Source organism: Triplophysa dalaica, chromosome 21, assembly GCF_015846415.1.
Source record: "Triplophysa dalaica isolate WHDGS20190420 chromosome 21, ASM1584641v1, whole genome shotgun sequence".
Lineage (NCBI taxonomy): Eukaryota > Metazoa > Chordata > Actinopteri > Cypriniformes > Nemacheilidae > Triplophysa > Triplophysa dalaica.
This window is the reverse complement of record NC_079562.1, coordinates 14,651,164-14,668,913: the sequence shown is the minus strand read 5'-3', so window position 1 is coordinate 14,668,913 and position 17,750 is coordinate 14,651,164. Positions and strand designations below refer to the sequence as shown.

At 39.7% G+C, this 17,750-nt stretch overlaps 1 protein-coding gene across 1 annotated transcript in view; it reads left to right on the top strand.

Moving 5' to 3' along the window:
- The window catches only part of ptprga (protein tyrosine phosphatase receptor type Ga), a 220,501-nt gene that overhangs the window by 172,699 nt on the left and 30,052 nt on the right, over window positions 1–17,750 (top strand). Inside the window, exons 6-9 of the mRNA XM_056734396.1 lie at window positions 281–347; window positions 5,805–5,962; window positions 10,287–10,479; window positions 16,176–16,360. Coding sequence (XP_056590374.1) covers window positions 281–347; window positions 5,805–5,962; window positions 10,287–10,479; window positions 16,176–16,360 — 603 coding nt within the window. The remainder of the gene's footprint in view (window positions 1–280; window positions 348–5,804; window positions 5,963–10,286; window positions 10,480–16,175; window positions 16,361–17,750) is intronic.

Sequence of the window (17,750 nt, the reverse complement as noted above, 5' to 3'; positions counted from 1 at the left end):
CAAAGGTCAACACCGTAGATGCTCTCTTTCAGTGTTTAATGCATGTTGGAGCCTTCAATGATTCACAGGAATCTATGAAAGAGCCTTTCAAGCTGTATGAGATGTAATGGATGTGATGTGTGCGAGCGCTTGCAATCCTATTGCATTTATGACATCAGCACAGAGCGCAACATCATGTGCACCACTGACGAAATATCCGTCTGTCAGTCACACTGTTTGTCGTAACTTCATGCGTGTTTGTTGAGTCATTACTCTCATCATTTTATCTTCTTTTACTCAGGTGGGGATAAAGGACAATCCTGCGGTAGATCCGATTATTCACGGTTTGAGAGGAGTGGTCCATCATGGTGAGTAGATAAACTCCGAACATCTCTTAATTCAAGCAGACATTGGTTTCAGAATGCGGGAATATTTAATGACCATGAATGCACTTTTGTAATTTATTTCAATTATATTCATTATTTTACTTGTCCCTGCAATAGCAGCAAGTCAATAATTTGTATTCAGTGTGTCGTACATGGTGGAAGGAATAAAACAGACGGGTATGCTGTTAGTCAGTCTGTTCTGGAGCTGACGAGATTTTCGCCTCGGGTCCAAGCGTCCGCTGACTAACTGCGTGATATAATGATGAGGATGATATTGAGTCAGGAGGTCTGGGTGAGAAAGCAGGGCTGTCATGCAGAACATGTGCTGAACTTGTGTAGTCAGAATGTTTGTCTCTTACATAAATATACAATACAAATACCTGCCATGTATCCAGGCTGACAAACACCCACCCACACGAACACATCATCTGCTCTGTCATCTCGTCTTTGGCTTTAAGGAGGGTGTCATTTTTACACCTGTGGTATTTGGTGGATGTTGGAGGAAAGAGACACTTATTCATAGGCGCAGGAGCTGTAGCTTGTGAAAATCAATAGTTTTTTAGTTTTCTATGTATTTTGATGCATTTTGTGTTCTTTTAAAGAAACACTACGGAACGTTTGCTCAGGGGTTCCCCGTGTGGCTGATGAGCGCAATTGTCTGTTGCCAGTGTCTTAAATAATGTCGCTGTATCAGCGCAATACACGTGAATTTGTTGACAAGGCTGATGGAACCGGCGGAAGAAACGTCGTTTGGAAACCATTTCGCAGGCAGGGGAGGGGCGGGGCTGTGTGTGCCAACCTGAACACACGACCTACAGAGTGTGGTTGTAGTCGCTATGAGGCTCCCAGTTAGCAACGGGCGTAGAATTCGTCCAGATAAGAGTCAGAAAAATAACATAGTGTTGCTTTAAAATACTAGTCTTCTTGAGGGCCCTCTTGGAAGTCAGCTGGGATCCCCTTGTCGGTCATGGCCACCTGTTGAGAACCAACGGTTTACTGTATTCTTAAAACGAGTAATTCATTGACGGTTTACTTTTTTGTTTTAACAAGGCGGTGGAGACTCGCTAGACTCCTCCCTCTCTGTCTTCGCACGTTCAGTTTGGATGGCAAAAAGCATTTTAGCGTTAAAAAGAAAACCCTTTTCCCAACAATTGCTGAAATTTGACTTACAGCGCTAGGGACACCAAAAGATAATTTGGCTTGTTCTAACTAAATGAACCTTCGTATCCTACCCCAGAAAGAGGCTTCTATAAATTCTCTCAAAATAGTTGACCCTCCTAAAAGTCACAAGCGTTATTCAGACAATGCACTTAAACATTAAAAGCTCAGAAACGCTCCAGACACCAGCTGCTCGCAGTGTGAACGCATGTACGCTCCAGAATATTGAGATGAAACAGCCAGAACTGTCTGTGATTCCCACCGAGTAAATTGACGTCTTTAAGGGATTTCTTTTGTTAATAGACTCTGTTCAGTCATCTCAAGAGCATCTCTCTGTGTCCGCGGGAAGTTTAAAGGCACGCAGAGGCTTTGATGGTAATTACCGGCCTCATGCCCACAGAGACGCTTGTAGAAAGCGAGCAAGACAGTGAAAGCATGACGCAGTCGCGGTGTAATCTGGAAACCCGCGGTACTAAAAGCTATTCTTACAAAGAGATCAACTCTAATGCGATGTAAAAGAGCTCGCACTAAATGGTACCAACACAGAGATTTTAGCGTGATGGGAAATATTTAGGATGATTTCGTGTCTGATAATGATAATGAGAATATTTAAAATCCTCGGGATGAGTAATATAAGAAATTTATGGGTGTACAGTTGTTCACCCAGAAATGAAAATTCTTCATCGTTTACGTCATTCCAAACCTGTATGACTTGCTTTCTTCTGCAGAACACAAAAGGAGATATTTTGAAGAATGTCGGTAACCAAACAACAGTGACCCTCATTGGCTTCCATTGTACGAACACAAAACCACTGAGACTTTTCTCAAAATATCTTCTTTTGTGTTCCACAGAGTCATATACAAGTTTCGAATGACACAAGAGTGAATATGTTTTTCGGGGGGATTTTGGTGTAAACTGTCCCTTTAACTGAATATGTTATTCTCCATCTGTCATTGAACCCACAATTTTCTAGCAATCGAGCCTCAAAGCACACAGAAGCACATTTATTCATCTTTATAACTCACTCACTCTCCCCGTCCGCAGCGGTCGAGCTATCGCGGCCTGTTTGCTGGAGCGTGTTGATCTTGTTTGCTCAGTAGGGTTGGAGTAGAGGGTGGAATAAAGGTGCATGTGTTTGTGTTCTCAGCGGGAGGTGGGACAGAACGGAGTTCTCTGTCCTTATCCCAGACAGATAAGAGCAGGGGGTCTGTACGGACTCCGACAGTGCAGAATCTCTCCTGTCAGCACGCAGACGTGTGTAATTTCATCCTCCACACCTACCAGCGCCGCGTGCACGGAGTCGCATCAGAGATTTGTGACTCGAATTACACGCATGTGCGTTCAGCAACACATTCGCCTGGTATATATACTGTATATATCAGAATAAGTCTGAAGTGAGCGGTTTCGTGGTGCCCTGTAGTTTTTGCAGCTTAAAGGTGCTTAAGAGTTTCACATCTTTGTCGGGTAGAGCAAGAGTTTTACACGATGTATTTAAAGCTCTCAGGAGGGGGCGGAAGTCTAGAGCTGTCTTCTTAAAGGGATAGTTCACCCAGAAATTAAAATTCTGTCGTCATTTACTCACCTTCGAGTTGTTCAAATGTATACAAATTTCTTTATGTTGAAGACCAAAGAAGATATTTGGAAGAATGCTTATAACCAGATTTTGCCCCCCATTGACTCCCATATTAGGAAAAAATACAATGGTGGTCAAAAGTGCCCCACAACTGTCCTACATTCTTCAAATTGTCTTCTTTTGTGCTCAACAGAACAAAAATAAAATGTTTTCCTACTATGGGAGTCAATGGGGGGCAAGATCTGTTTGGTTATAAGCATTCTTCCAAATATCTTCCTTTAGTTCATCAGAACAAAGAAATGTATGCAGATTTAGAACAACCTCGAAGGTGAGTAAATGATGACAGAACTTAAATTTTTGGGCTTAAGAGGTTAGGAGATACATCAGGATCATATAATTAGGTATAATTTCTTATAAAATATTCAACTGTAACTGTAATGTTCTCCATCTGACGTTAAATGAACAGTTTACCCAAAATGTTTAATTCTTACTTCATTTACCCCCCAAAAAAATTATTCTGATGAACACGGAGAAAGATAGTTGGACAAATGTTTGTAACTAAACAGAACTTGGCCACCATTGACCTCCATAGTAGAAAAAATGACTTTGTCAAGACCAAAGAAGATATTTTGAAGAATGTAGGAAAGCAAACAGTTCTGGAGCACTTTTGACTACCGTTGTCATTTATCCTACAATGGTAGTGGCCAAGAACTGTCTGGTCGTAATCATTCTTCCAAATATCTTTCTCTGTGTTCGTCAGAACAAAGACATTCATATAGATTTGGATCAAGTCGTGAGTAAATGATTATTTTTGGCATCGCATCAGGTGTTTTTTGCCAAATGCGTGAATGTAAATATAAACAGGGTTTATATAACGTCGATTATCCATGTCACAGACTCAACTGGATGTTCATAGTCGATCAGTGACAGTGCCCCTGGTGTGAGCAGTAATGTAACATTAAAATGGACTTTAGACGACGAGACTGTGAGATGCGGAGAGAGAGTCTGTGTCGTGCTGGGTTCACACACGGATGTGCGACTGGAGAGTGTTTGCCCTGTGGCTGTATGTGTGTGTGTATGACAGAAAATCGCTCGGTGCCATCCATTACCATGCCACTGAGGCACAGCAAAAAACCTCTCTCTCTCTCTCTCTCTCTCCATTCCCAGTCCAACCTTTAGGGGATTACCATTCATTCAACCTTAACTTCAATATACACACAACACAAGGCATGTTAGTCTTCCCATTTACACGCTAGCCATCCACCCTGCATATAAATGAGAGCACGGTTCCATTTATTTCTCCCTCTCTCCCCCTCTCTCTCTCTCTCTGTGTTTCTGAGCGAGTAATAATGAGAGCGCTATCAGTTTGGGGTATCTCTAAAGCCCGCTGTGATTGGTAGTGGCGTGTTGTGTTGTCTGAGTTCATGTTAGTCCCCTTGCGCGCCACACCAGTCGTTGAGCATTGTTCACTCAACCAAGCGTCCCTTCTCTGGGGTGCGTGAATCAAAACAGTGAAATGAATTCTCCATTTCTCCACGGAACGTATTACAAGTCCATTAATTCAGTCTTTCAGCGGTGCTTTGAAGTCTCCATTGGCCCGGCCGTCGCTGCACTGATTGGCAATTAATTTCTAACGTCTGGAATCGCACGATGACAAGACATACCATGTCAACGTCAACACGCCACTGTTTTATTGTGTTTGAGTTTGGTTTGAGTGTGTGCGTTCACTTTGAGGACACTCGGGCGTACCATTGTCAAAAATACAGGACAGAATTCACACAAAGATATTGAATCAGACGCTGTTTATTTTGTGGTTCTCTTTTTCGAGCAAATCTCGGGAATTTGGGTCAGTGGATTGGCACTTTATTCTTCATGTCATTGTCGCTTGAGATCAAATCATTCTGCATCTGTTCATCTTGATTTCTGGCTGTGTTTGCGAATGAAAACAGGGCTCAGGAGGAAAGCTGTAATTTAACGGTTCTTGTTTTATAATGCGTTCAGGTCAGACATATGTTGGGCAGACATTGTCGGGTGGACCTGATAAGCGATTCAATCAGAGGAGGAGGATTATGGATAGAAATCTGCCGATTGTGTCCACACGAGGATTGACCGGCTTTAGAAAAAATGCACATGAACGTTAGGTTTGGCACATGTTTGTTTTGGATCGACAAGTGGAGTAAAACAATTCTAGTACAAAACAGAAGTTAAAGGGATAATTCACCAAAACTGATAATCCTTTCTTCATTTTTTTCATCCTCATGACATTGTAAATCTGTATGACTTCCTTCTACAGAACTTTCTTTCTTCTAGCGAGACATTTTTTTTAAATATATTATTTTGTGTTTCACCGGAAATCTTTCTTTTTATTTTATTTTGTGACTGTGCCTGGCATCATAAATGACGATATCTTTATTTTTATTTTATTTTGTGACTGTGCCTGGCATCATAAATGACGATATCTTTATTTTTATTTTTTTGTGACTGTGCCTGGCATCATAAATGATTACATCATTCTTTGTATTTTATTTTATTTAGTGACTGTGCCTCACATCATGATGACATCATTCTTTGTTTTTGTTTATTTTTTATTTCACTTTGCATCGTTTCGTTTTGATTTTTTGTTTAACTTTACTGGTAGACCATCCTGGAATTTGCTTGTTTTTCCACATTTCTATTTCTCATCCAACGTGTCTGTGTCTATTTTCAGAAAAAGAGACGTTTCTGGAGCCCTTCGTGCTGCGAGACCTTTTACCCTCCTCCTTAGGGAGCTACTACCGTTACATTGGCTCTCTGACCACCCCACCCTGCAGTAAAGTAGTGGAGTGGATTGTCTTCAGTCGCCCTGTGTTCCTCTCTTACAAACAGGTGAGTCTATCTATGTGAGCGCTTCATGCTTGATGACTCTTACAGAAGTCTTTGTTTTAGGACAGAATTATTCAGAGCGAGCTGATTGGGAGCCGATTATACATCTTTATACAAAGTCAAGCTCGACGTCCCCATTCCCATTATGCCGAGCAGATGACCCACTTGAGGAGTCTGAGGACCAAAGCTACATCAGCTATCAGACTAATACAGGGAACACCAGTGTGTATGAACAATGAAGGCCTTGAAGCCTAACAAGTCTTTTGCAACACTGACTTGGGGATCTCCATCAAAATGCAACACCAACTCCAGTGTCACCGCATCTTTTACAGGAAAAATTCTGTCATCATTTACTCACCCTCATGTCGTTCCAAACCTACATGACTTTCTTTCTTCTGCAGAACACAAGAGAAGATATTTTGAAGAATGTAGGTGACCAAATGACGGTACCCATTCACTTCTAATGTATAGACACAAAACGAATGCAAGTGAATGTGTACCGCCACTGTTCGGTTACAGACTTTCTTCAAAATATCTTCTTTTGTGTTCTGCAGAAGAAAGAAAGTCATAAGTCATAAATATTTGTAAAGATACACACACAGTCAAGAGTATCCTTGCGTTTATTTTTCATAAATCTCGACACGTACGTGGAAAATTGTGAGTATGCAGTGTTTATACATCTGGCCTCGGGTGTTGGAGCAGATCGCATGAGGGTGGTCCGGTATCACCATCCCCGCTGACAGAATCAGATACCAAACAGATCAGGTCAGGAAAAAAAGGCTTGATAATTGGGGAATAAGGTTTATACAGTCGAAGCTCATTGAACGTTTATGAGGGTTTTTCTCCTTTATAAGCGTAACCGATCCGCTCTCTGGCCTCTATTTGGCACACTTTAAAAGAGGAAGGAAAACTGAGGATTTGCTCTGACATGTAAGATCAAAGGATATATGCCGACCCTCATCCGGCCATGTAGGATTTCATGTTATTTCATACTTGTTTCAAGATTTATGAGTACGAGACGTCATCTCTTTGTAGCTACTGTATAGAACAGGAATAGAGTCGATGGCATATTCAATCTGACACAGTTGAAAATGAGACTATAAGGATTCATAATAGACCTAATTCATGAGTGTGAAGTTTTGGACAAACTCTTCCTCCTTGCCTTGAAGCTAGAGCCGTCACGATGTTGCTATTATGAATATTGGAATATTATTCAGTTGTTAGTATGTTTTTGACACAGCGGATAACAAAAATATGTCTGTTAGATCAGGTAATAGTGACATACGACAAGTACAATTCTAGATATTAAGTAATTCACTCTAGAATAAAAAAAGCATATCTATATATATAACTGTATCTTTTTGTATAACACAAAAGAAGATATTTTGAGAAGTTTCTCAGTGGTTTTTTTGTTCATACAATGAAAGTCGATGGGGGCCAATGCTGTTCGGTGACCAACATTCTTCCAAATATCTTCTTTTGTGTTCTGCAGAAGAAAGAAAGTCATACAGGCTTGAAATGATGCACTTATTTAGTTCTGTGATGTGTACCAGTCACAGTAATCAGATGATATCCTCACATCAGATGATGTCCTCACATCACACACACAGGAAGTGATGCCTGCACGGGTCACAGCTCAACAGGAAGACGTGGTCTCTGAACGGCGCTTACAGAAGCTTCTTGCTCTCGTTTGACACCTCTTAAAGCTCTTTTGTTGGCTTTTGTCTCTGGATGATTTTCTTTTAAAGCTAACAGCGCCGAGGCAGATAGAAGCGAGTGTATAGAGGAGGACAGTTGTCCTTCACTCTCCGTTTTATTGGTCCTTTTGTTCTTCATCAAAGCAGGAAGTAGGTCACGGAGTCTGACAGCCGAAGCTCTGGGCGCTTTTCGAGCCGATCGATGCTCAGTCAGTCTACTTCATTTGCAACATCTGGAGCAGGCGTAGAAATCACAAACACACACACACACACTGGCGGATGCCCCCAAAATGCCCTGTTGCTGTGGTTACCCATAAGGGATTACTCAGCCTTAGATTCTGAAATGTCTTTTCAACGGTTACACACACTCCCGTGTGACCCAGAACGGCCCTGTTGCTCTGATTTCCCACTAGGGATTACTTAACCTTCACACACATCATCCACAGTCGTTGCATAAACGCACACACAAATCTATCCGGGATTACCACAGTGCTAAGAATCGTACACAATAAGAGCCGTGCTTTTGTAGCCGGGCCTTGATCCTGATCCCGGTAAGCTGTTTAGAAGCAAGGCTGCGGCATATGAGGGATTAATAGACGTGGATTGTCATTAGGAGATTATTGCGGAGCTACATATTGATGCAGCAGATTTGGGTGTCAACACTGAGACGCAGGAAGTGATGTCACAGGTTTTCACATTGGGATTCAACACTGACATTGCTTTTGAAGGTTTGCATATTCTCGTGGGAGTATACACACAGATTCGAGCGCGGTTAAGATCTCAAGCACGCACACACAGTCATTTGAAGTCACAGATTCATTTGTATGCTGATACGGTGAGATCATAAAACAGAGTCACATATGTTCATTCTGTTGTTCTCATATATTTTCTGTCTTGCCAGCGTTTTCTCAAGCTCAGCTCTTGAAGTGTGGCACTTGTTATGCAAGGTCATGGGTTTGATTTCCAGGTAGCACAAAACTGATCAAATGTTTATCTTTAATGCTTTTTATGTCAGTTTGGATCTAAATTGGATGAAATGCATAAACACACACGCACTTTTAGGTCATGGTGGGGACCAGAGGTATTATAGTTTTGTTTTGAGTTTTATTGAAGTTGTAAACCGTTTTTAGAAGTAGCTTTTATTAAGCAGACACTTTTATCCAAAGCGACTTGCACGGTACAAAGCCACACCTTTTGCATTGCTAGCACGATGCTCTACCAATTATTAGTATTATTCATTTGTTTGTTTTTTAAGTTGCTAACCAAGTTAAATTTGTTTTGATTTTTTGTTTAGTTTTATTTTATTTATGGCTAATATTTTTTGTGCTTCATCTTGAACTTTTTTCAATGTATTGCAACAAATTTTTCAGATACTTCAATGTATTGCTATGGGAACTATGTATTGCTATATGCTGCCATAATTCTTTTATATTTTAGTACAATTAAATTGGATTTAAAATGAATTTCAACTTAAAAAAATGTATTTGAGTTATTGGGTCAGTGATGAGTTGCTATACTTACAAATATAAGTCGAAAATATAGCTGCAAGCAGCAATTACGGGGTCAAGCCCTACAAGGGCACAAAAGATAATATAAGAATAATAATGGTATATAATAACTTCATTTAACAAATAACTCACGACTCCGCCCAGATTTCAATAGGGATGTCTGTCCCTTCGGGGCTTGTCCTATAATTTTGATGAGTTGTAGTAATGTAAAAACATTAAAATGACTTGAAAAGCAAACTTCATTTTATATTTAGTATTTTACGTCAGCAGTTGTGATTTTATTTTATTTCCTCTAATCCTAACATGACCAGATACACTTTTAATAGTGTTTCTCCTTTTAAAGGGGAATTTATGGGGGACCATCCAAATTTTCCCAAAGAGAGAAAAACTATATAATACAAAATTTGTAACTTTTTTACGAGGTGGCTAATTCATGAGAATTCATATGATCTCATCTGTACAGTTTAGTATGAATAGCATTCGCACCAGTGACGGTTACGTTTAGTGTTGGGTCTTCGATATTGCTTTTATTATAAGTTGCTTTACATCTTACAAATTCGTACCAATTAGCCACCTTGTAAAATAGTTATTCCTGTGAGATCAGTCTGGACATACTTGAATCATCACTCTGTGACCACGCTGACTTCTTCACACCAAACACCCACACGCAAACACTTCTGTCTGTCTGCTGCAAATTATGAAGAGAACTTTCAAACCCTCACGCTCACAGTGTCTGCTCCTAGACGGTATGTTTTTAGTTTAAAGCAAAGGTTTGGCTTAACCAGCACATGCCCTCAGACTCACTGCACACAAATGGAAGCACAATGTTAAGAGGACAATGTGCAGTTGTGTATTTCAGAACTTTGTGTTTTCAGCAAACACGAGCGGGAAGGAGGCTGAAGATCAGCGAGGCATGGCAGGAGGAGAAAACAAGACAGACAGTTGCGCTTGTTTTTTAAATCTCTCAACAGCCTGTGAGATACACCGAAGAAACTTCTGAGTCAGAATTTTGGAAGGAGGGCAGAGAGACTCCGGGCATCATGGGAGATGACTTACTGAAAAATGAGAAACAGATATGAAGACACACTGAACTCTCTCTCTCTCTCCTTCTTTCTCTCTCAGCTGGAGGCGTTCTACTCCATCTTCACAACCGAACAGCAGGACCATGTTAAATCTGTGGAATACCTGCGTAACAACTTCCGCCCACTCCAGAGTCTGGATAACCGAGAGGTCTTCAAATCCGCCGTCAAAGACGCATGGCTGCCTGACTTGACTTACAGTCTGGGCAACCCGTACGGTACCGAGGCTTCTAAAGGTGGGTCTTCTAACAGCTGCTCAGGTTTAGATGCATTCATATATATTTTTAAATAGTAAATTGGCATTTTAACAACGATGACATTTTTCTGGTGTGCTTTTAATGATGCCCGCCATTTGTATCTTCCGTTTCTACATCACATATCCTGACTCTCTCATGATTCAAATGTACATTCTGATTCCTCCCATTAGTGAACACTCATAATGCATCACACATCGCACAAGCAACGGCGCATATGCGCTTGTGTCGGTGCTGGTGAGCGTGTGTGTGTAATGAGAGCGAGTGGGTGGCATATGGTGCTGTTCTCCGCCGCCGTGTCATTTACTTGCCTATTTTCCCGCTCATTTCTCTGCTTGGCGTGACAGCCGCATTCGCAGGAAATGCACAGGACTGCAGCTTTTCAAGGGCACGCTGTTTCTGTATCACCTCTGTCCGTGTGCTTCACACTTTCAGCCTCTCCTGGTGTCCAACCCTGTTAAAAAAAACAGCATATGCTGGGCTAGGTATGTTTGATGCTGGTTTGACCTGCTATGGACCAGCACATGACCATCTTAAACCAGCACAAACCAGCATATCCTGTTTTTTTCAATGATGAAAATGGACGCTTTGGTCCAGGTGACGTTAACCAATACCCACGATAAAGCTGTGAAGCCCATGTATCGTTGTAAAAACGATCAAGCTGATTTCTGTCTTTACATTCATCAGTCAGTAATGTAGGTCTTGTGGGATGTGTACCACGGTTGCTCTTTGTATTTACAGTTCTTACATATGTTGAAACCCTATCCTGGTGAGCCACGGTCAAAGCGAACAACCCTCCAGCTCAAATGCAGATCACAGTATACAAATAACATGCTTGAAAGACCTCAGTACTGTCTTAACCTTGCTCGGGGTGAAGGAGGAATTTCTGTATATGTACAGAAAACACTCAGCCTCAGAGAAGACAAAGACAAGCCATTTTACCTTGTCTCTTTGTTCTTCTCCCATAAAAGGTTGTTTCTGATGAAACAAAATTGTTTCATTTTCCCTGACCCCTTACTGTAGCTTTGACAATCACAACATGGGAAAAAATGTTTTGGTGCTTTCCTTTAACTATGGGCACTTACAAAAAGAAGATTTTAGCTTTTGTGAAGGTCACATTAAAGCTGAAAGAGGAAAATGAGATATTTGAATGCACGATTTAGGAATTTTCCTCTGTCGTGTCATTTGAACGAAAAGCACGCTTTCAAAATGCAGGGCTGTTTCAACGCACGATGGGGGTCAAAAATGGACGTTTTCAAGGTTAATTTAACTCAACAGTTTGGTTTGTTCATATTTTACGCAACCATGGGTTAAAAAAAGGAAATGAGAAATAAAGTCATTTTATACAAAATACCAAAACCAATTATTATTATAGTCCAATGATAATATGATATTGCATTATGTGTATGTACTATTCCAGCCAATCAATTCCAAAAATGTTATGTTGTCATTTCTACCACAAAATGAATTCATTATGGTGCAAGGGAAATATATTACAATATATTGTATGCATATTACCTGTTAAACATTTATAAAGGAGTATTAAACCTGTGTTTTAAGAGAGGAAGTAAAGAAACACTCATCTGAATTGAATGCATTGCATGCAAGAGCTGAGAAAATTCTCATTTAAAGTGATAGTTCACCCCATAAATTTAAATTCCGTTATCATTTCCTCACCCTCTTGTCATTTCAAACCTGTATGACTTTATTTCCTCTGCAGAACACAAAATAAGATATTTTGACTTTACTTGCAGTGGTTTTGTGTCCATACAATGAAAGTCAATTGGGTTCAATGTCGTTCAGTTACCAACATTCTTCAAAATATCTTCTTTTGTGTTCTTCGGAAGAAAGAAAGTCATACAGGTTCAGATTGACATGAGGGTCAAAAAATGATGATATTCATTTTGGGGTGAACTGTCCCTTTAAACATTCTCTTTCCATCAATACCAATCCTGAGTCCAGCTCATTTTGGAAACGGAGTCGAATATCATGAACGGATACTCAAAACTCAGCACGTTTCAAATGCGCAGTAGCCTCTCTTATCTGCGTCTGGTTATGCGTTTAATTTCAGCGGCGTGCAAAATCGATTGTGGATGCTGTTCGCTGTCATCGCGGAATAAAAAGAGAACAAAAAGGATACATAAAGGAAAAAAGGATGAAAGGGTGGAGTTATAGTTTGACAGGGACTGAAAACAGAAGCATATCAGTGGTGCCCGCGGGCAGGAGATGAACTTTTTGTCAGCTTGGATTAATTCAAAACGGGCTGGATGATAGCTGAACTTTTCCTCGCAGTTGGTGGAACAGCCAAATTGGATTTATAAGCAGTCACAATAAAGTACAGACCACACGCTAGGCATGTGTCCGGTCGGAAGTGGGTTGATTTGATTCTGTTTTCTTTATCAACCACTGAAGGGACACTTCACCCAAAAATGAAAGTTCTGTCATCATGTACTCAAGTTGTTCCAAATCTGCAGAAATGTATTTGTTTTGATGACTACAAAGAAAGATATTTGGAAGAATGTTAGCAACTGAGATTTCTGGGTAATCATTCGCCCTTTTCATGCAGCTCTGCTGGTAAATTACAGGTAAAGTCATTCTGGTAAATTTACGGTAAATACACAAATTCTGTCAATTTACTGGAAAGGCAGCATTCACACAGCTGTCTCAAAATACCAGTAATATTTATTTCTGCGTTTACTGGTAAATTGTGAGTACTGATTTATCAGATAGGGTCTGTTCACACACTGTCTGTTAATTGTTATTTTCTGGAAATTTACCAGTAAAAACTGTATGTGTGAAAGCGGCCATTGACTACCATAGTCGGAATAATGATCGTATCATTTCTTTGTTCTGTTAAACACAAAATTAAATCTTTTGAAGTATTTAGGAATGCAAACAGTTCTGGGGCACCTTGGACTACCATTGTCTTTTTTCTATTATGGTATTCAATGGTGTCCCAAAACTGTCAGTTGCTCACATTCTTCCAAATATCTTTCTCTGTGTTCATTAGAACCAATTGACACAGATTTGGAACAACTAGATGGTGAATAAATGATTTTTGGGTGAAATATCCCTTTAAATATGTTAGCACGGCTCTGGTTAAAAAAGGAAATTCCAAAAATTCCATCACATAAGATCATTAAACAATAAGCGCATGTGGATTCGGAAAGACAAAGTGTGTAAATAACCGACAGATTTTTGTGAGCTTTAAACTAAGCCCTTTATACTTGTCAGCTGTTTAAAATGGCCGTTCAAGGTTAACAGAGTGTTTGCTCTTTCTCTCTCTAATTTGACTCCTGCTCTCACCTTTTCTCCTTTCCCGCTATATCCCTCCATTAATCTCCCTCTCCATGGTCAACAAGCCGGAGGGCCAAAGATGGCCTTTTTTATTAAACGCTGTTCTGTGCATCTCATCAGAGACCTGTGCCGTCTCTCAGTGACCTGTGTTACTGTGTTTCTCAGCAGCATTACGGCTGTGATGTATTTCTGCGCAGTTTGGGCCCAGATGGAACCCGCAGCGTTTTTGTTTCATGTTGTTTGGGTTTTTCTATGCTGATTTCCAGTGGAAAAGAGACCAAGTCTAAATGCATTAAATTGCACCAAAAGTGCTTTATATTTATTAGTTCCTCAGAGCGTTGTCAAATTAGCCCAAAATGTAATGTACAAAACACACAAGAAGTGAGAAATGTGTGCAAGTTTGTGAATGATGGTAGCTGTTGTGGAGAAAGTTCTGGTTATGACGCATGGATCTCATTAAAGCGACTAATGCACAAACACAATTAATCAAATTTTCTGTGTTCTGGCACACCACATGTTCACCTGATTTTCTTTTAATAATAAGTTTAGGTTTGACTCAAGCACATCCTCTTGTATTAAATGTATGGCTTTAGGTCACAACCCTATATTTGAATAAATACACTTGCTGTACAAGGAAACGGATGTCCGTGGCTGTAAAAGTTCAGCCGGGACTAATTTCATGAGCTTGTAAGCGCAGTAAAACAAAATGTACTTTGCACTCTGGAGATTTAAATCAAATTATAAAGTGCAAAATGTACAATTAAATATGTTTTTGAGTAAAAGCACATTACGTTTCGAAAGTGCTCGAATGAATTACAGTTTCCTCTAAATAAGCCTTAAGTGTAGAAATGGAAGACGATTACTCAGGTACTTTACAGCTCGGCTCAGAACTGTGTTCTCAGAACCACTCGTGGTGATTCGGGTTATTAAAACCCACCGTGTTTAGTCTGATGACCTCCGCATGATGTGTGGAGGTGGTGCACAGTGACCAATGGATAAACGTTCTTGTTAACTTTTAGTTAAGTGATAAATTGATGCATGCTGCTTCACGTATATGGGTTATGCGGACTTATTACGCGGCTCATTTGAATGCTTGATTCTGATTGGCCAGTCTCGACATTACAAGGGTTGTTATTTTCAAATAACAACTGCTCAAAACTAATAACACCCTGTAACCCAGATGCTGCAAATCATTTTGACGGGCAGTTTAATATAACACAAAAATGTATTATAAATATGTCTTTTAATAACATATGACGTTACATTTACAAATGATTAAACCAATTTGCCTGTTCGTGGCGTTTGAACATCGTTTCTTATTTTATAACCGAAAGTATAAAGTCTGCATTTGGTAAAAATAGGCTAATAAAATATTTCAAATTTTATGTCCATTTTTTATGGCAAGTAGCCGTGTAATAAGCGGGATAATGCACAAGCAGCAGGCTGTTATCGCGAAATAAGCGCCCTTACAAAAATTGGTGCATTGATTAATAAGAGCAAAACCATGGTTATTTTGTGATAACCACTCTTTAACTACACTAACCATGTTTTATGGTTTTAAAAACCATGTTATTTCAATTTAACTGTAGTAAAACCACTGCAAATTTTCGTAAGGTGTGTGATACCTGATCACACTGTCGGTGCTTATTTCTGCGATAACAACCGGCTGCCTGTACATTATCCCTTACTTCGAGACGCCTCATTTTAATGCACCTTTTCATTATCTTTGTACGCAAAGGCTTTTAAAAAAACGAATTGACGAATATAATTCTTACAAGAAAGGCGTTATGTAAATGACTATGAGGCTTTGTAAAGGACAAGCACCGATCCCAAAAGGTCACGTGTACACGAGCGCTACTGTAATGCGTGCCAGCTGCACCTGTAAGTGAAGGTAGATGAGTGTAAAGCGCATCACGGCTGTACTCAGTATTACTCGTCTCATGATTACAGCTAATAGAAGCTTCAGTGAGAGGAGTGATGGGAGAATTACTTTAATTAGCATTGTTTTGGATGTAATGGCTCCCCTGTGGATGTGGGAGGGAGCGTTTGTGCGCGCGTGGGTATCCGTGCGTTCGCCTGCGTCGCAAACGTAGCGTGCGTTTCAGTGAGACCCAAACCGAAGGAAAGGTTTTTCTGTCACCCCTACGCGTGCTGTCGGCGGCCCAAAACTGCGGCACGTTCGGTGATTAAACACCTTCTGCTGGAGAGATTAACAGCAACTTGGATGCAGCCGGTGTTTACAGAGGGCACAACACGATTCAGGACACGTGAAGGCGGACTGGGTGCAGTGTAACTGAGCCATCTAGTGGCCGTGGGGTGTAAGGGCAGCGGTGGAGATGCGCTTTCAAAAGGTTGATTTTCATCCTCTCTGTTTTATACAGCGTGCAGCAGCGCTCCCATCAACATGAACGTCCAGCACATGAATAAGACGGCACTTGTGGTGAGGTGGGCCCGTCCGGAGATCACCTATGACCCGCCGATTATCAGCTACCTCATATCCTACAGCTGGACCAGAAACGACGAGTCATATGAGGAGACGCACGTCAAAGACAGTGATCAGAAACTGGTGAGGAGTTGCGTATGCTCTATTCAATGGGATTGTAAATGAGAATATTTGTCCCGTATAAGATGCTGCAAAGGCAAAGTAAAGCATTTAGCCTTCCTAATATGAGCATTTTCAGGGTATAAACAAATACGTTTTATTATTATATTTAATCATATTTAATGGGAAGTAATGTAAGTGGGGTTGCATGAGGATGACAGAAATCATAATCACAATATTGGCCAATACTGAGAACACAGTTATTTTACACAATAACTCATCGACTTTGAAAACAACATGAAACATGAAGTTAAGAAAGTGGTAATAAAATAAGGTAAAGATAAACTAGAACTAAAATAATAAAGGAAATATTAATACAAACGTTTAAATAAGGGCTGTCCAATGATTAATCGCGATTAATCGCATCAAGAATAAATTATAGTTATCTGTGTACTGTGCATATTTATAAAAACATACACATATGTGTCATTTTAAAATATAATAATGATTAACCTTTAAATATGATTTCAACTATTGGTAAATATAAGTAAATACATGTAAATATTTCCTTGTATGTATGTGTTTATGTAAACAAAATTAATATGCACTGTACACGGACATTTATTATGTCAGCACTTTTATTTTTGATGTGATTACGCAATTAATCGTTTGACAGCCCTAATTTCAATAAATAATATAAAATTATACATCAAAATCAATATCATAAAATAACTTGGGTCAAATATATTCTGCAATGGCGCAACCAACACTGTAAAAAAAACACTAGTAAGATTTACTGAATTTTTTGTGTCATTTGTGCACGTTTTTCTAGAGTGTATATTGCTTAAAAAAACGGCGAAAACCTTTTTTTGTATTGAAGTAAAATTTTCTTGCAAACATTGCGCAAATGAACACAAAACTAATTGGTAAATCATATCGTTTTTTTTATAGTGTACTGAACGCCTTAGTTTAAGATTTCATTAAACTGCATTCAACATGTCTGACGAAATGCACAAGAATTGTTTTACCTCCATTATTTAGTTTTTATAATAGTTGAAGGACAAAATTGCTATTGAAAATCTATTACGATTAATTACACCCTTTATTTAGACTTTTTTTCTTATATTATTTGTTATTTTAACTGTGAAAAGCAAAGGTCTTCTTTGGAATGACAGCACTGCTGAATCACACAAATGGAACATTTATTAAGAATGTGAATTGGATTGATTTTAAACAATAAACACTTCACATCTGAGTGGACTGCGTGTCTGTTCTCCATAAACAAACCGCCTCTCAAAAATTGCTGGTGGGTTTATGTGTAACAGCCCCTGCGATGTAAGGATATTGATATAAAGTCTGTCAACCCACAGCTCATCGATAGTATCCTGTAATCGCTGGTGTGCCACGGGCCGCA